Source organism: Dipodomys spectabilis, unplaced genomic scaffold, assembly GCF_019054845.1.
Source record: "Dipodomys spectabilis isolate Male_0828 unplaced genomic scaffold, ASM1905484v1 ptg000373l, whole genome shotgun sequence".
In the NCBI taxonomy this organism is placed as follows: Eukaryota; Metazoa; Chordata; class Mammalia; order Rodentia; family Heteromyidae; genus Dipodomys; species Dipodomys spectabilis.
In genome coordinates this window covers 1,005,380-1,025,142 of record NW_024871050.1, presented here as the reverse complement: position 1 = coordinate 1,025,142, position 19,763 = coordinate 1,005,380, and the positions used below count along the sequence as shown (strand labels likewise).

The following is a 19,763-nucleotide window of genomic DNA, read 5'->3' as shown; positions in this document are numbered from 1 at the left end:
TGAGTTCAAGCTCTAGGACTGGCAAAAAAAAAGTACAAAAAGAGTGCTAAGGGTGTGGCTCAGTAGTAGACCACCTATCTAACAAGGTAGGGAATTTCAACTCTCGTACCATCAAAAAATTAAATATAGCCAGGTGCTGGTGGCTCATTCCTGTAATCTAGCTACTCAGGAGGCTGAGATCTGAGGATTGGGGTTTGAAACCAGCCCAGGCAGGAAAGTTCACAGGACTCTTCTTATCTCCAATGAACCACCAAAAAAAGCCCGAAGTGGAGCTGTGGCTCAAGTGATAGAGCACTAGCCTTGAGCCAAAACTCTCAGTGCCTTGGTTCTGAGTTCAAGCCACAGGACTGGCACCAAAAACAAAATAAGATAAAGTAATAGAATAAAATATTCAAATGGTTTACTGTTTCTATTCCCTGTTCCAAAGATAATGCCAATTTGTACAAGTAATATCTTAGACTGCTGATTTTTCTAGAGCAAGTCAATGCCAAAAGGGGTAAATGGATTCTCTAATGAATCTTGCAGTTCTGTTACTTGTACAGGTATTTTTGACTCTCCATACTGGAGGTGGGGGAGTTCCATCCTGAGCAACTTTGCTCACCTCAATGGTGAAAATGACAGGTTCCAGGTCTTCATAGGTGATCTTTATCTTTTCAGTTGCTCGTTTTGCCTGCACATCGGTTTCTGCAACCACAGCACATATGATCTGGCCCACACAAAGTACCTGAGGAAAATGTGAGCAAAAAGGAGATGGGACAGTGCAGAGGGAGCTAGGCTTAGCTCAGCCCTCGCTGTGGATGCTGTTCTAGGTGTCATCACTGAGCAAGAACAACCACATTGGATTCACATTTAACTATATATGCTTGGATAAAGCTTTAATTTTTTATATCTCTGTCTGTCTGTCTATTACTGATGGGTGCTGTGGTTTAAGCCTGTAATCATAGCGATCTCCACTTGAGAAGTAGAGATCAGGGCATTGCATTTTGAGGCCAGCACTGAATAAAAATTTGTGAGACTCCATCTTAACCAATGGTTGGGTACACTGGTGCACACCTGTTATCCTAGCTATGGAGGAAACACAATGACCAATCACAGTGATAACAGCTTGTGTTATCCCCCAGTGACACAGGGAAGCACAAATAGGAAGATTGCAGCTCAGGATGGTCTGGGTATAAAGTGAGTCTCTGCCTTAAAGGTAACCAATACAAAAAGAGACTGAAAGTGTGGCTCAAGTGGTAGAGTGCCTGCTTAGCAAGTGTGAGGCCCTGAGTTCAATTTCTAATATCATAAAAGCAAAAAACAAAAAAAGAGACTATCTCTGTAGCCCAGGCAGGCTTGGAAATCACTGTGTCAACTAGGCTGGCCTAGATCCTCCTGCCTCAATCTTCCAAGGGCTAGCATTACAGGCACGTGTCACCATGGCTACTGCTTAATTTTGTTTGACAGTACTGAGGTTTAAATTCAAGGTCTTGAAATCGTTTTTTAATTAAAAAAAAGTGTAAATAATCCAGCCAGTTGCAGAGTTCATGTCAAGCAATGAGGGAATGTGGCTGCCACTGGAATTTATCTCTCGTCTGCTGAACCGGGCTCACACTCATCTCCTTCATGGTATCACTTTATAGTGGAAGGACACGCATCGTATTTTTGTATATTATGGTCCTTATTGTGGCCTGAATAACATCTCCATATTCATATGTGGAAGCTGGAGCCATGAAGTGATCGTGAATGAGGTTGTAAGGGTGGGGCCCTAGTACAGTATGACTGGCAACCCCAGTGGAGAAGTGAGAGGCACCAGGGGTATCTATGCACAGAGAAAAGGCCACATAAGGACACAGGGAGAAGGCAGCCATCTACAAGCCAAGGAAAGATGCCTCAGGAGAAACCAAACCGACTGGCCAACACTCTGATCTCCGACTCAGACTTCAGATCTATGAAACAATAACTTTCTATTGCTTAGGACTCCCAGTCAGTACTTTTTTTTGGGGGGTCTGGTCATGGGGCCTGAACTCTGGGCCTGGGCGCTGTTCCTCAGCTCTTCAGCTCAAGGCTAGCACTCTACCACTTGAGCCACAGCACCACTTCCGGCTTTTTTCTTATGTGGTGCTGAGGAATCGAACCCAGGGCCTCAGGCATGCAAGGCAAGCGCTCTTGACCACTGAGCCACCTTCCCAGCCTCCCAGTCAGTACTTTATTGTGGCAGCCTACACTGACTAATTTGGCTCCTACCTGACAACCAAACTCTTCCAGCTAGTGTTCAACTAAAAGAACTTCATTCACTCTATAGCTGGAGAAGAAACTGTGGAACTCATGGAGAGGGGACATTAATGGCTCTTCACGGACCAATCACACTTTACATACATTTTACTCATTTTTTTTTTTTTTCAGTCATGGGGCTTGAACTCTGGGCCTGAGCACTGTCCCTCAGCTCTCCAGCTCAAGGCTAGCACTCTACCACTTGAGCCACAGTGCCACATCCAGTTTTCTGGTAGTTTATTGGAGGTAAGAGTCTCACGGACTTTCCTGGCCCGGCTGGGTTTGAACCGTGATCCTCAGCTCTAAGCCCCATGAGTAGCTAGGATTATAGGCGTGAGCCACCAGTGCCAGGCATACATTTATTCATTTAACTCCTGTAACAACACAATGAAGCTGTGATTATTCCCCTTTACAGATGATGAAACCGAAGGACATATAGCTATTTTATGGAATAGCTAGATCAGGAAACTAGGTACCTTAGTGTGTGAAGGAAGGTAAAGTATAAGCAGATGATTTGTCCAAGAAGGGAGAGAGTTCAGTGTAAATAAGAGGAAGTGGCAGTGTTTTTGTTTTTTTTTGTAATCTTTCTAGATCTTTCTAGAGGGTTCCATTTTGATATAGATCAGTAGTTCCTTGCATTTACTTTTCAGATGAGGGTAAATGAACTTAAGAGCACATAGTGGATGAATTAGGGTGGTGATGTTTCCTTTTACTGTGTGATTTTCTGACTCCAATAAAGCAAGGCTAAATAAGGTAGAGGGGAATCAGTAATATTTCTTCCTCCCAGAGTTAGAAAGAGCTGGAAGGCAATGAAGAGGTGGCTGAAGGTGGTCTCTCTCTCTCTCTCTCTCTCTTATTGTGGGGCTTGAACTCTGGGCACTGTCCCTCAGCTCTTCAGCTCAAGGCTAGTGCTCTGCCACTTGAGTCACAGCCCCAATTCTGGTTTTCTGATGGTTAATTGGAGATAAGAGTCTCATGGTCTTTCCTGCCTGGGCTGGCTTTGAACTGTGATCCTCAATCTCAGTCTTCTGAGTAGCTAGGATTACAGGCGTGAGCTACTGGCACCCAACATTCTCTCTCTTTGTGCTGGTCCTGGGGCTTGAACTCAGGGCCTGGACTCTGTCCTTGAGCTTTTTTTGCTCAATGCTAGTGCTCGACTGCTTGAGCCACAACTCTACTTCTGGCCTTTTCTGGTAGTTAATTGGAGATCAGGATCTCATAGGCTTTCCTGCCCAGGCTAACTTCGAACTACAATCCTCAGATCCCAGCCTCAGGAGTAGCTAGGATTACAGATGTAAGCCACCAGTACCCAGCTTTTCTTAGTGGTTATTTGTACTGAATCATTTCAGATAGTAATTCCCATACATACCTCATCTATGGCTAACAATTTCTCATCTTCAGTACCATTGGTGCCTGGAATGTCTTCAGCTGTTACCACATCAACCACCCCAGGTAGTTGAAGAGCCTCGGATGTATCAATTGATCTGCACACATGGAGAGACATTTAAGAAGTAGAAATCTGCATGTTTTAAGGGCCCACACCTGAAGGAGGGGCTGTGCGGTGGTCAAAAAAAATAAAAATCAACCCTGACAAATTAGAATGGATCTGCCACGGAGTAGGGTCCGGGAGACCCAGACAGGAACATTGGGCCAGGAAGGAACACTTCTTTTGCTGAGGGTGGTGGTGCGGTGATGTGAGGGTGCTGGAAGCAGCATGATCTCAAGGGCTATTCTTTGGAAATCACTGTTCAGTCAAGAAGTCAGTGTTTCAATGTATTACCACCAGCCCGTGTCAGCCCTGGGTAAGAGTAGCTCCATTGAGCCCACCCCAGGTGACAGCAGGAAGATAAAGTGGAGCAAAGGGACCGCAACAGTGATTAAAAACATTCTTTCATGAAGGTAATTTCTAGATATTCTCCCTTCCCTCCTGCTCCTAGGCTGGTGACCTTTTCTTTATCCTTTTTCATTTTAGGTTCTTTGGATGCAGGACATTATAGGAGAAGTGGATCTATCACTATCATAGGGAACCTCAGGCAAGCTTTCACAAGGTGTTTTTTGTTTTTGTTTTTGAAAGCTTCTGGTTTACTCACATGATTTTTGCATGAGCCCTGGTACTGGTCACCAAAGCCATGAAAAGTTCTTTATCCACCCTTGGGATGTCATCACAAAATATGGCTTCACCCGTGGCATGTTTAAGACCTGACAGGTGCATGATAGGGCGTCCGACAGGATCTCGGAGGGGTTGGTGAGAATCCACTCTCTACAGAGAAAGACAAAAATTTCCCTGGAAACTTAGTGTATCTACAAGTGGCCTGGCCAGTCACCAGCCCTTCTGGCTCAGGATTGAGGCAACCCATACTGGACTGGGTGAGAGAATGAGCCTGGTGATGTAATGATGCCACCAGAATGGGAAAGCACCCTTCCTGTCATGTGGCAATGTCTTAGAGCCAAATGGTGGAGCAGGTGAGAGGGCACTCTGCCCCCTCCTCTTACGGTGCCTCTGTACTTCTTTCTTTGGTGTTTACAGAATCTCCCTGTCCTGCTTGATTAGTTTTCCAATGATACCTGTTCACAAACAAAGGATCATTTCTGGGTTCTGGTGGCTCATGCTTGTAATCCTAGCCACTCAGGAGGCTGAGATCTGAGGCTTGAGGTTTGAAGCCAACTTGGGCAGAAAAGTCCATGAGACTTTTATCACTGATTCACCAGCAAATAGCCAGAAATGGAGGTGTGGTACAAGTGGTAGAACACCAGCCTTGAGATGAAAAAAAAAGAAGAAGCAAGAGTTCAAGCCCCTAGTATCAGCACAAAGAAGAAAAAATAAACCATAAATAAAGCCCCACGTAAAAAGGATCATTATGCTGAGGCCTATGTGATATTGTTTTTTGACAGTGAGGTATCAAAAATCTAAGTCAGAAACCTGAGCACTAATTTGAATGGAATTGAATGGAAGTCCCAAATCTAGTTTAGGGTGTCCAGGCCAGTTCTGTAGGTGCACAAAAACATTAGTAGGAATATAATGGGATGAGGAAAGAGTTTGTGCTGGAGCTCTCCTGGCAGTAGAGGGGTGTGTGTGTGTGGTGTGTGGTGTGTGTGTGTGTGTGTGTGTGTGTGTGTGTGTGTGTGTGTGTGTGTAGGGGATGGTGAGGGAGCTGTCCTCTAGCAGTAATAGCTCATTTCTAAATTGTCCTTCTAGAAGGTTAAGGGCAGTCAGTGGAGGACTCTTGTCTGACTGGAGATTAAACATTTACAATCAGTGCTAGAGGCTCAACCTTCAGGCTCAGCTGCTCTTCAGAGTAAACATCAAACAAATGTCCAAAGAGTATCACTTTGAAGAGACTATAATGATTAATCTGTAGATCAGTCAGATGCTTCACCCTTGAGTCCATCCTGGGCCAGCTCAGGCCTGACCTTGGATTCCAGCATCTCTCTGACTTGGATGAGGTGCAACTAAGAAATCACAACTCTGAAAAGCTTGCTTGTTCCTTCGTTACAGTTTTCATTTATCTCTTAGCGTTTAGGTTTTGGTGAAATTAAACTCACTGACCTGGTACGTTTGGACTCCCTGGGGTATTGTGCCGGGGAAATCTTCCAGAGTGCTTAGGGGTGAGTGTGCAATTTCAGGATAACGATGGCTTCCCTAAGGTAATTCAATACAACAAAGAGAAGCTGGTTAGTCTGGATTCAATTGGGTTTGGTTTTATGTGCATAGGACTCCACTAATGTACTTGTATGGCTGGGATAACCAAAGTCCACATTACCTCTCAGGGTTTCACATTTTTAGGAATGTCCCTCTGTCCTTTGTCCCCTCTCCCAGCCAGGGAGGACCTGGACTGACAGCTTCCAATCAGAACCTTGCCTAAGACAGCGCACCTGCAGCAGCCTGCCAGGGAGCTGGGGGTTGGGTGCTGGGTAGAAGAATTCTGGGTTGGTTAAATCATGCCAATAGTCTCACTCTTCACAAAAGGGGCCAACCCATGAATACTTTCTCAAGAGCTCAGCTTTTCTTGGAGAGAGCAGTGGAACTGGAAAGGCTGCTCTGGGTGTCAGGTGTACTTGACTCAGAAGCCAAATGGCAGGTCATCATTAGAATGAGGAGAATGCAGACATTTTAGGAACAGTGAAGCACTGTGTGTGTGTGTGTGTGTGTGTGTGTGTGTGTGTGTGTAGCTGGGGAGCTTGGGGTGCAAGTTAGGGTGAGAGTTATAACTGTGATTAGAATAGACAGGGGTATGTGTAGTGGCAGGGGAGGATATTTTACTTGGCTTGTCTTATTCCAAGAAATCTACAACAAAAACTCTAGGGAGCTATTTTAAATATTAGTGTATATATATCACATTTATGATATATGTCACATAGTATATAAGCATCACATATGTGATATGTATGTACATGCACACGCACATATATAGGATATGTACATATGACATGTACAGGTATAGGTGTATGATGTGTATCACATGTGATATCTATAATATGTTTCATATGCATGACATATATGATCTATACATATGACATATACATATATAATATGTATCACACAAACAACATATATACTATATGCCACCCATATCATATATAGATACATATGACATGACACAGCTACATTATGCATCATATAGATGATATATGGCTATATGTAAGTTTTATCTTTCTAAAAATAAAATTTTTATTTTTAGTTGTTATGGTTTAAATATGAAATATCCCCCGTAAGCTCATGTATTGACAGGCTGGCCCCCAGCTGGTGGTGCTTCCAGGAGGAAGTAGGTACTGAGGGTAGGGCCCCAAGGTATCTTGTCCCTGGCCCATTCCCTCCACCCCCTTCTCCGCTTCTTGGCTGCTGTGATGTGAGCTGCTCTGCCCCACTATGCCTCCCCACCACGCAGATGGACCTCTCTAAAACCATGAACCCCTAAAATACATCTCTCCTCTTTCTTGGGTATTTAGTCACACTAATATATATTTCAGATTGGATGAAAAGTTCTAGAATCTACAGTACCACAAAGAAGAATAGTGGTTGCCTGGGCAGGGTCTGATGATGACACCAGAGTTACAAACAAGGGTGCTCTATGGGGCACGTAGAACACTTAGGTGGTAGCTGCACAGGTCTGCACATGTGTTAATTTAATTAGGTGCAATTTACTGGCTGTATAGTATACTTCAATAAAGTTTATTTGTAAAGAAGGACATCACACACTGGAGGCAGGAACAGCAAGTTTCAGTGCTCCGTGCACACACAGCGAACTTGTGTGGGCTGAAGATAGTTTGGCACCTGATGCTTCATGTAGGTCCTCAGGCCTGAGTCACAGAGGAAGGCTGAGAAACAACAAGGCCTGACTCAATTGGTGACAGGTAGTGGCTTAGGCTGCCCACAAGACAGTTTGCAGAAGCAGTGGGTAAGCTGGGAGCTCACGGCTGCAAGGAGCTCATAAAAGCCAGATTATGGGTTGAGTTGTGTTCTCCCAAATTTATATGTCGAAGTCTTAACCCTAAGAAGGCAGGGCCCTTATTATAGAGGCAAATAAGTTAAATGAGGTCATTAGGACAAGCTCTAATCCAACATGGCTGGTGTCCTTCTAAGAAGGGGAAATTTGGATGTAGACAAGCATCTGAGGAGAATGTCATGTGAAGGGAGATACTTGTACAAGCTAATAAGCCCCAAAGGCTGCCCGTGAACAGCCAGAAATTAGGCAAGAAGCATGGAACAGATTCTTTCTCACAGTTCTCAGGAGGAATCAGCCATGCTGAGTGATGGCTAGCCCTGCTAGCCCCCAGCCCTGGGAGATAATGACTACTTGTTATTGTAGCAACCCCAACAAAGTCATCTGTGAAGACTTACAGGCACAGAGGATAGCTTTACTTGTGTCCTCAGTTCCTGCAAAACCTCTAGGTAGAACTTGAAGAAGAAGCTGACTATCAGTGTCCTCTTGAACTCCACCTTGCCCCCAGGAGCTGAGCCTGGGAGGGAGATTTCATCCAGAAGCAGCCTGCAAGCCTCATCCATCATTCGCTCATTCCAGTGCCTGGCAGGTTGGAGGCAGGAGAAACCAGTTAATGGACAGTCTTCATTTTGTGGCATACACTAAATATTGGATGGTGACTATTAAAGATTGCAGAGTTTCCTTTGAGTTAGAGGAGATTTTGAAATCCTCTTATTTCCCCCTGGAAAATGAAGGCATGGGAAGGCTGCTTTACCAGGCTCAAGGGTCATAGCAGGGTGAAAATGATCCTTTTTCATTGCAACAAAAATGAAGCATATCCCAGAGCCAGAACATGCTGGAAGTAGGTACTAAATAAATGTACCAATAGGGCTATTGTTGCAGAACTAAGGAATCCTATATCAGGAACAGTAGTTGGCTGCTACCTTTACTCAGGGAGAAATGGAATGCATGCTGAAATGGAAATGTGGGGTGCTGCTTTGACCCTGCCCAGTATGTCACTGCAGAAGGTATTGGGGACCAGGTGGGGGTAACACCACCTGCAAGCTAAACTAAGGCTGGGCTACTTTTACTGGGTTCCTCAACCTGAAGGGAAGCGGGCAATCAATTGAAGCTAATCAAGATTTAATTCATTCTGGAAAATTACAGAACAAACAAGCCATGATTTTTATAAGTCTGAGTTTCCATTTTCCAGGGTTTTCTCAACACCTGCCACAGCCCCAATTCCCACTTGTTCCTTGTTTTTGTTTCTCAAGACTTCAAGGTGCATGATCAGGGTACAGGGCTCACCCCTTACCTGCCGAGAAGCTGATGGCAAGATTTGTGTGCACTGACGGTGGAAGCGGCTACCCCTCCATAGGTGACGCTCAGGTCCCCAATGGTGTCGGTGCCCTCTTTGAACAGGACTCGCATGCCAGCATTCACATCGGGCAAGGCATTTTGTTGGCACTGAGCCTGTCGGAAAGCAGCCACAAATTCCCACTGCGGAGGCAAAAGCCATTTGGGTTATCTTGTATGTCAGAATAAGAGTGCGGTTTCTGTTCTGTTTCTTGGTACTTTAATTAATCACTTAGATGCCCTCTAAGAGGACAGTTTCTATAATTAGACCACACCTTGGCTGCCTATTTGTTCAAAGTCAGAATGGTGTCCTCCCTAAGGCCCAGCCCCAGAACCCCAGACACCCTAAGGATCAGGGAGCATGTACATTTTTCCCCCGGAGCCCAGGATGGCTGCATGCAGAATGCACCACTGTGGTGGGCTTGTATTTTAGAAACCATTCCTTCTTGTCTTCGTGAGGATGGCTGAGCCCTCTGAACATCAGGGCTTTGAAAATTCCAAAGAGATCCACACCTTTTCTTGCTTTGTAGAAAGGATAACGTTTCCATTTGGGTGCTGGGAAGGTGGCTCAGTGGTAGAGCGCTTGCCTTGCATGCATGAGGCCCTGGGTTCGATTCCTCAGCACCATATAAGCAAAAAGAAAAAAGCCGGAAGTGGCACTGTGGCTCAAGTGGTAGAGCGCTAGCCTTGAGCTGAAGAGCTGAGGGACAGCGCTCAGGCCTAGAGTTCAGGTCCCATGACCGGACCCAAAAAAAAAAATTCCATTTGGCAAAACTCAAAAGGAAGTGGAATAGAACGTTCAGGATAGAACTTTGGTCTACGGAATCCTGTATCAGGATCACAGGATCAGGAGTTGGGGGAAGGATGGCTGCCCTTGCATTCCCTTGCCACCATGATCTCTGGCACAGCCAAGATGGGGCCAGGGAAGAAGGCTTGCCTGTGCATGTCCCTCTGTGCTGCCTCTCATACACTTGTGCTTGATCTTCCTGCTTCCTCTCTGTTGCCTTTATAGAGATGTTCTTTGTTTTTGTTTTTACTTTGGTCCTGGAGCTTGAATCAGGGCCTGACCATTGCCCCCTAAAGGCTAATGTTCTACGACTTGAGACACAGCTCCACTTTTGGCTTTTTGGCAGGTAATTGGAAACGAGTTTCATAGATTTTCCTGCTCAGGTTGGCTTTGAACTGGAATTCTCAATTCTCAGCTTCCTGAGTAGCTAGCCACTAGTACCTGGTACTAAATGCACTTTATTTATTTTTTTGGTCCTTTCAGTGTTTTGTGCAGTGTTTAGGACCTAGGTGCTGTCCCTGAGAACTTCTTTTTCTTCAAGGCTAGTGCTCTACTACTTGAGCCACAGCTGCTGCTGCTGCTGCTGCTGCTCCTCCTCTTCCTCCTCCTTCTCTTCCTCCTCCTCCTCCTCCTCCTCCTCCTCCTCCTCCTCCTCCTCTTCTTCTTCTTCTTCTTCTCCTCCTCCTCCTCCTCCTCCTCCTCCTCCTCCTCCTCCTCCTCCTCCTCCTCCTCCTCCTCCTCCTTCTCCTTCTTCTTCCTCTTCTTCTTTGTAGTTAATTGGAGATAATTGTCTTTCAGACTTTCTTCCTAGGGCTGGCTTTGAATCACAATCTTCAGACCTCAGTCTCCTGAGTAACTAGGATTATAGGCGTGAGCCACCAGCATCCAGTTTTCTAGATGCATTTTTGAATGGGAACATATTTCAATTTCCATTTCAAAAGCTAAACTAAAGATCAACCATGGCTGAAAATATAACAACCTAGGACTTTCTCCACCTGCCCCCTGGCTTTAGATCTGCCCCCATATATTTGTATGCATGAAAGTGTGTGTGTGTTGTCCATCATGGGGCTTGAACTCAAGGCCTGGGTGCTGTCCCTAAGCTCTTTTGCTCAAGGCTAGCACTCTACCACTTTGAGCCACAGCTCCACTTCTAGATTTTGAGTGATTAATTGGAGATAAGAGTCTCATGGGGACTTTTCTGCCCAGGCTGGCTTTGAACCATGATCCTTCAGATCTCAGCTTCCTGAGTAATTAGGATTACAGGCGTGAGCCACCGGTGCCCAGCAATGTGTGTTTGGCATTGCCTTGTCTTCTTAGAGTTAAGCACAGCTTTGGAGAGAGGCACAAGGAACAGGGTGTGAGCACAGACGGCCATCTCCATAGCTAGCTGGGTGGCCACAGCGACCCCAGGGGTCCTGGAATAGCAAACATCTGATGACCTTCCTATTCCTACTGGGGTTGGCAAAAGTGGGGATCAGGGAGGAAGCCCTGGTCTCTGTCTCCCTGTGCCTGGGGCCTGGGGGGACGTTCCATCCACAGGCAGAGAGCTTTCACTCATGGAAAGGTGGGGTGGGAAGGAAGCAAGGCCTCACCCAACAGCAGCAACAACAACTCAAACCCACATTGCTGCTTAGTTGTGGCTGTGTCAGAGCCTTGGTGTGGACCCAACCCATAGGAGGACAGAAAATGAGTTTCCAGGGCACAGATCTTTTAAACTTCCATCTGTTTTCAGCTTCCTCATGATGACTGCACGTGGTGATCACAAGGGAAAAGCAACTTGGGAGCAAACAATGAGATCTTACCTTTTGGGTGTGAGGGATGTATACAGATTCCAAAATCTCCTCTGGCTTAAGGTCTGCACTCACTACCCCAGCAAGAAAATGATCGTTGAGGGGAATCTGCCGTGGACCATCTGTGGAAGAAAATGTCATTTTTGCACCATGCTAGCAAGAAACACAAAGTGGTTCTGAACATTTAAATGCCGGCTGTGAGAAGAGAAGGCTTGCGGCATAAGCCATGCAGGGCTCTGCTCCCTCTACTTTTCATGACGACATTTGTTCTCTTAGCAGTGCCTGTGCCCTGTACAGGGAGGCCACTTCCACCAGGCAGCCTGCCGGGCCTGTGGGTTTTCATCTTACAGAAGAGGCTAACAGACTAATTAGAACTCGTTCCTGGCTCAGATGGAGGTGCAGGGATAACCTCAGCGGATACAGGGTTTTTTATGCTTTGTGACCAGAAGCTCAGATGATCGGATTTGCTTTTTGTCCTTGCTGCTTTGGGAGTGCCTGTCTCAGGAACCAAGTGAAGTCTCTAAAACCTCCTTCCTGCTCAGCTTTTAGCAGCTGGTAGTCAGAACTGTGGCCTCAGGCTCCAAAACATGTCCTCTTTTAGGTGCCTGGCATAGTCTCTGAAGAGTTGAAGCATGAGGTATAGTTTTTTTTTTGGGGGGGGGGGGGCGGGAACCTAAAGGAGTCCATGTTGATCTTGGCCCACCTGCTGTGCTGCTGCTCTATGGATTAGCTGATCTACTACCTGGCTGGAGTGCTGACGGGTGCTCACTTGGGTAGAGATGTCTTTGTAGGGAAAGTAGAGACTGTAAGCTGAAGGCCATGACTGTCATCCAGCAGAACAACATGGCCATTGCTACGATAGTAGAAGGCCCTGGACAGGGACAGGGACCAGGCATCACTCCAACCTGGGGCCCTAGAGTCTTGGCTTCTTCTCCTTTCCTGGTCTTTGGGAGTGGAGCGGAGGTATCCCAGGTTCCAGGCCTGGGGCACTCAGTGGAAAGCCTGGCTTACTCAGTGGTTTGAGCCTTTCATTCCCTCCACTATGCAACTTAGTTGAGTAAGAGCTGTAGGGATACACATTCTCTCTTTGCCCCCCTCACTCTGTGTCAACCCCCGATGGCAAGGGGCAGGGTTTTCCTAGCAGCACACATCTCAGGGAGACCAGTGCCCCTGGGTGGACCTAGTCTGGGGTCCACATGGGCAGAGATTGTGATTGCTCCTCTCAGACTCCTTTTGTCTGGTGCACTGTTAGCCCCCAGGAGGGGGCACCATTGACCCACAGAAGGGATGGGTGAGAGAGAGAGAGAGAGAGAGAGAGAGAGAGAGAGAGAGAGAGAGAGAGAGAGAGAATTGGATAGGTGGTCAGTAAGGGAAATAGAGGGCCATTTTTGAGCAAGAGGCTCTAGGGCTAGGACAGCATTGTATGGAGGTAAAGAAGCAGCACATGCAATGGGAAATCAGATGGACTTGAGTGCTGCTAAGGTTTGAATCTTTGTTATGTCTGAAACTCATTTGATTCATACACTCCCCTCCCCCTGCCCCAATACCGGGGTTTGAATTGAAAGTCACTATACTACTTGGGCCATGCCTCTGCTTATAAAATTTCATCACCCCTTGAAATGAGAATGTAGCTTAGTGGTAGAATACTTGCTTAACATGTAAGCATGGGTTGGAAGGAGGCAGGAGGTTTCTAGAATGGGGTAGAGAGAGCAGGGAGATGAGACTCAGAGGAGATTGTTGTCTCCATATTGTCTCCCACGTCATAGGTTTGATTATGACATTTTAGTAGGATAAGTGTGGCTACCTCTTGCTCCTCCTTGCCTTTCTTTCTTCCCTCAGGGGATAATGCAGCAAAGGTCTCACCAGATACTAGTACCCTGAGCTTGAACTTCTTAACCTCTAGAAGGATGAGATACACATTGTCCATCTTTGTACATTATCTACCCTCAGAATTTGGCTCTAGCAGCACAAGGATAGCATTTCATCCCTCTGGGGACAAGTGATCAGCAGGTTGGAGATGAGGTCTATGCAGTGCCCAGCATAGGCTGGTGTATGGTTAGCCTTCAGTCAAGGCTGAGCTAGTGGTGTATGGTTAGCCTTCGGTCAAGGCTGAGTTAGTGGTGTATGGTTAGCCTCCAGTCAAGGCTGAGTTAGTGGTGTATGGTTAGCCTCCAGTCAAGGCTGAGTTAGTGGTGTTTAGTTAGTCTTCAGTCAAGGCTGAGTTAGTGGTATATGGTTAGCCTTCAGTCAAGGCTGAGTTAGTGGTGTATGGTTAGCCTTCAGTCAAGGCTGAGTTAGTGTTCCCGGAGGCAGTATGAATGCACAGGTCCTTGGGGGAGCTGGAACAGTGGTTTCACTGGGAGTTGCTCCAAAGGAATACTCTCCTCAGCTGTAATTAAAATGAATCACTGTCTCCTTCCTGCCCTGTCTCCAGAGGCCTGCAGTGTTTGGACGTCTGCTCTGTGTCCTTGCCAGACTTGTGGCTTCTTACCCGGCCCCTGAGGTAGGAGGATAGCTTAGGGTATGGGATGGGGTGTCGGGGGAGTCTCTGACAAGGCGGTGGTGGAGGGAGGTGCATGAGGAGGAAGAGGGGGAAAGCCAGGAATGGTTCCTCAGATCACAGGGAGGGAATACTCCCACACCCGCCTCTGCCTCACCACTCCTGGTGTTTGCTGGCCAGGCAGGAACATGTGAGCTAACACATGGGCTATTTGAATTTATGGCTTCCAGTTGTGTGCGTATGCATATGTGTATACATGTGTGTACACGTGTGTGCTGTCACAAGGAAGCACTTTGATCTCTGCATTGACATACCTTCCCCCGGGATAGTGCTCCCTAAGGTGAATGGAAACACAGCAACCTGGGCTCTCACTTAATGTAATTCCTTAAAAAAAAAATAACTTGAAGCTGGGCATCGATGGTTCATGCCTGTAATCCTAGCTACTCAGGAGGCTGAGATCTGAGGATCACAGTTCAAAGCCAGCCCAGGCAGGAAAGTCTGTGAGACTCTTATCTCCAATAAACCACCAGAAAACCGGAAGTGGTACTGTGGCTCAAGTGGTAGAGCGCTTGTCTTGAGCTGAAAAGCTGAGGGACAGTGCCTAGGCCCAGAGTTCAAGCTCCAAGACTGACAAAAAAACCAAACCAAAACAAAAAGCAAAAAACAAAAAAACCTCTAAAAAAAAAAACTAATAAAAGACCAAACCAAACAGAACAAAACCTCTCGGTGCTTTCCAGAGTGTTCTTAGGTAGCTTACCTTCCGACAGCAAATTGAGGGCAGCCTTACCCACAGAGAGAATTGGATTCAGGTCTGAATAGCAGTGCCGGCTTATCACATGGCCCCCCAAGGTCTAAGAAGAAAGAGTTTACAGCTCAGTCAGTCTCTCCATTCTCCTCTCCCCTCCCCGCAGGGGCTTGTGTTATGATTTCAGTGTCATGGGAGGGTCAAGAGAGGGCTTGGTCAGGTCTGAGAGGACGTGGGTGTCAGGGAGACCCTCTGCACAGCACCTCTCCACCAGAAGTGGAGAAGAGTGGAGGTCACTTTACAAAGGCCCTTCCCTGGCATTTGACATGATATAGATGCCATTTAACCTCTGGCATGTCTGCTTACACCAAGCCTCACAATGACCCAGTGAAGGGGAGGCTGTTAGTCCTGATTTCATGGGGAATGACAACATGGCGTAGAGAAATCATACAACTTGACCAACGGGCATCAGATAGGATGTGAGGCTCAATGGCCAAGGAGCCAGGGATACCATGATGCCTTGGTATACAGTACACAAGGTCTTCAGCTTCATTTCTCACATACTTGGAAATGACCAGACTTCACATGGGCTAGGTACTGGGCATCTACACGATGGTAGAAAGATGCTTCTACCATCTCTAAACTTGGAATGCGAATGACAGGACACTCAACTCAGTGCCGTCTTCCCCATGAAAGGAGGGACCTGTGGTGGCCTGTCACTTGCTGTAGTCTGGGCTGGAATGCGGGGAAGGCCAGAGAACCCACAGCTTCATTTTAAAGTTCTTTGGTTCACCCTGCCTGCCTGGACTCTCACCTATGGACTATTCTTCCACCTTTTGTGATCCTGTGTAATAATCCATCGGCAGGAGTCTGTAAATGACGGAAGATGCCTCTAATTCCCCCCATGCCCCCCCCCCCCCATTGCTTCTCCTATTCCTTCTTTTGATGTGTTCTACTCCCTTACTCTTCTGCCATTGTCTCTCCAGAGGCTATGAGGGGTCTGGTCAGAGGTATTTTTTTTTTCCTTATTCTTTTTTTTTCCTGTGACAGTACTAGGGCTTGAACTCAGGGTGTAGACGAGGTTCTTTAACGTTTTTTTGCTCAAAGCTCGTGATCTGCTACTTGAGCCACAGCTTCACTTCTCGCTCTTCAGTGGTTAATTGGTGACAAAATACTCACAGACTTTTCTGCTTGGGCTGGCTTTGAACCATACCTTCAGATCTTAGCCTTTTGAGTAGCTAGGATTATAGGTGTGATCCATTGGCACCTGACTTGGTCTGAGTTCTTGATTTCAGAGAACGTTTGAAATCATTCCTTGAGAACTTATTATTTTTTTGAAAGGAAACACCTCCTCATACAATTCTTCAGACCAGAAGGGTTTCCAATATACCATTTAGGGTATGCAGGCAAAAGAGCATGTAAATTTTGAAAATCTAATCATGATCATTTTTCTGTCTTCTGTTCATCGTTCTTCAGCTGTGATCTCAGCAGTCTAGATTACAGAAGGCTAGCCTTCTTGTTTCAGACAATATATCTGCATGAATGAAGCCTAAGTATATTTGATTCTTTGGCAGGCTTCTCATGAAATTAGCGAAACCAAACACCTGTGCAGCTGCTTAGCCACTCTGTTGAATCTGACATTGATGTCTCTTCCAAATATTCTATTAACTCACATTTGTTAATTTAAAATATTTATTCACTGTGCCTGTTGTTTCAAGCTGCTGGGGCCGTTTGCAATACTGATTCTGCTAATATGTATATTTAACATTTTAAACAAGATCAAGAAAGAAGCTCGGGGTACCCAGTGATTGACACGAGGGAACCTACTGCCATATTCCGGATCTGCTGGCCTGCCAGGCTCCGCAGGTGCTTCAGGAGGGCCTGGTAGGTCCGAGTTTTCTCCTCTGGGAGCTCAGAGATGCTTTCAGCCAAGATGTCCTTCACTTGTGCCAGGCTGCAACCAGCACCAATAGTCAGACCTGGAAAGCAAATTGGCTTTGTGGGTGACATGGGGGGGGGGGTGGGGAGCAGTAGCATTGTCATCATGATACTGAGCTACGTGGTTGGGTGAGTGTTCAACTAGTGTGTCACTCTTGGCTTCTCAAAGAATCACTAGGACTCAAAACCACACAGATGTCTGCTCTCAGATCAACTATGTCAAGAGATTTAAAGTCCCAAGCCTAGGGCTTGGTTCTGTGAGGAGCACTGGCCAATCAGAATAAACATGGCCCAAGCAAGCAGCTGGCCCAGGCATTCTGTTGGTGTCATTGGGTGTGGTGAAGTTGGGGGGTGGGGATGGTGAGGGAGCAATGCTTCCAGGACAACTGGGAGGAGGCTATTTGCTAACTTGCCACAATGTGATCCAATGTTTGTAACATTTGTTACAGCCAAACTTGCAAGTATTGTTGGGACATTAGCTAGAATGGCAGGGTTTCAACTACATCTTTTAAAGGAAAGTGGTTTGCTAGTCACTAGTGGCACACAGCTGGGTGCTGGTAGCTCATGTTTGTTATCTTAGCTATTCAGGAAGCTGAAATCTGAGGATCTTGGTTTGAAGCCAGCCCAGCTGGTGCAGGTAGCTGGTGCTGGTGGCTCATGCCTGTAACCTCAGCTACTTAGGATGCTGAGATCTGAGAATGATGGTTTGAGGCCACCTTGAGCAGGAACGCTTGTGAGACTCTTATCTCTAATTAGCTACCAAAAAGCCAGAAGTGCAATTGTGGCTTACATGAAAGAGTGTTAGCCTTGAGCAAAAAAATCCCACCCTCACATGCTCCCTCAGTCTGGTTTTTAACTTCTGCAAAAAACCTGACCTTATTTTTCTGGAACATGGGAAAGTCAGTCCTGTTCCTGCCATATGCTTTCTTTTCTCTTAAAAAAATAAAGAACCTAGGCCTTGTTAATTGGGAGAACCAAGACATAAAATCTTCTGAGTATTATTAAGGTTCAAGAGCTTCTCATGCTGAGCCCTAGTGGCTGTAATCCTAACTATTCAGAAGGCTGAGATCTGAGGATCACAGTTCAAAGCCAGCTCAGGCAGGAAAGTTCATGAGACTCCAATTAACCACCAGAAAACCAGATGTGGCACTGTGACACAAAGTGGTAGAGCATTAGCCTTGAGTGAAAAAGAACTCAGAGTCAGAGCCCAGAACCTGATTTCAAGCCCCATGACTGAAAAAAAAAAAAAAAAAAGAGCTTCTCACAGACTAGCCCTCCTGCCTCTTTTCTGACACAGGTAAGAAAGGATGGTTCAACCCCAGTTGAGAATGAAATGCCAGCTGCCACCTGAATTATCACAGACTTCAAATCACGTTGAGGGCCAATCTACTTTTGGGTTTTGTTTGATCATTTCCATTGTTTATCTTATTTCCTCACCTTGTTTCAGTTGTTTTACTTATAATTTTATTATTTCATCTTGCTCATGAAACCTAGCTTGTATGTTGGTGGAGAAAGGAAGAACTACTTTGCTTGATTCATTTTAACTCAAGGCTTCTCATAGTTCCTGGGCCAATGAGAAAAATACTCAGCAACTTTCTGAAGCACTTTATACCAAATATTTTTGATGGAAAAATATATTGAACCAGATGTGTATATGATATGGATGAAATGTTAACATTTGGGTGGGGGGGGGCGGGGAGGGGAGGCTGGGAAGGGATGGGAAGGGGAAACAAAGGAGGAGGCTACAATGCTTGATAAGAAATGTACTCACTATCTTGCCCATGTAATTGTAACCCCTCTGTACAGTATTTTCACAATAAAAAAAGGAAATGTTAACATTTAAATACATCCAAGGTAAAATTATGGCTGAGGGTTCTTGTAGGGGCCAGTCTTGTTCCAGTTTACTCAGTAGAAAGTGTCTTCTGGATCATAGGATTTTTAAACATGGAAGCTTCCCATCGGTCACTAGAGGGCACTCACGCTTTACTCTTAAGAGGTTCAGAGGCAGGCCAGGGGTTGCTTATATTTCAGAATCTGGCTTTCTTTGGTTCCCAGGACCAAAGTGAATAGCAAAAGCAAATAGGCATGGGATGGGAGGTGGGATAGGCCCTTGGGAGGTGGTGGCAGCAGTAATTTTTTTCTTATTTTTCCTGCTTAGAAAATTTATTGAACATTATTCTTGCATCACACTTAAGAAAAGCAATGTTCCCTGAAGGTACCCTTCATTTCATATGATTGGTATTTTTTGTAGTAAAAATACAATTAAATATGAAATTAGTAAAAGGCAGAATATAAAACTTCATGCTGAGCAAAAACAAGTCCAAAAAAGTCACCATATATCCACAGAATATTTCCTATGGTACATGTTTTCTATGTAAATCATATCTTAATGCAATTTTTAGAACCATATTTAAATAGCTTTGCAATTTGTTAATTGTAGGTATCCTGTTTTTTTTCCACCACATAATACACTGCTTATATTAAAATTGGCTATACCTGCTATGATCCACACAATGTAACCAAAAGCTTTTTTCTTTTTTAAAGAACTGCAGTTATTTCTCAAGGTTTGAGAAATCTGGTCCACCTTTTGTGTAGTTTCCTGAGATTTCAGCTCCACTGAAGTCAAAGCCAGGATTTTCTTTTTGGAACCTCTCTAATGTGAGCTTTCTCTGCATTTGGTCTTGTACCCAAGGATCAGTGGCATATTCAGATTCTAGAAGGGAAGTCCAACAGTTGGCTGCATCTGTCCTGGTCTTTGTAAGAACAATGCGGACCATTTTTCTATCCTCCAAAGTCCATGTTCGTTCATCAGCTATAGTGGAACTTGCCCTGACGCCGGGCCCGGAGTTCGTTTTTCTGTTTCCATGTCCATTTAGGACACGGACAGGATCCGGTGTGAAGGAACTGGGACCCAGAAAAGTTGACAGCCAAAGCACGACGGCACCAGGCTGGAACGAGCAGGGCAAGGAGCTAA

At 45.7% G+C, this 19,763-nt stretch overlaps 1 protein-coding gene across 1 annotated transcript in view; it reads right to left on the bottom strand.

Annotated features, from left to right (window-relative positions):
- Positions 1-19,763, bottom strand: part of LOC122096446 (aldehyde oxidase 2) — a 92,805-nt gene that overhangs the window by 51,295 nt on the left and 21,747 nt on the right. The window contains exons 11-19 of the mRNA XM_042667003.1: positions 16,679-16,830; positions 14,864-14,957; positions 11,619-11,728; positions 8,989-9,173; positions 8,099-8,276; positions 5,801-5,893; positions 4,344-4,513; positions 3,623-3,737; positions 602-724 (exon numbers count right to left, since the gene is read on the bottom strand). Coding sequence (XP_042522937.1) covers positions 602-724; positions 3,623-3,737; positions 4,344-4,513; positions 5,801-5,893; positions 8,099-8,276; positions 8,989-9,173; positions 11,619-11,728; positions 14,864-14,957; positions 16,679-16,830 — 1,220 coding nt within the window. The remainder of the gene's footprint in view (positions 1-601; positions 725-3,622; positions 3,738-4,343; positions 4,514-5,800; positions 5,894-8,098; positions 8,277-8,988; positions 9,174-11,618; positions 11,729-14,863; positions 14,958-16,678; positions 16,831-19,763) is intronic.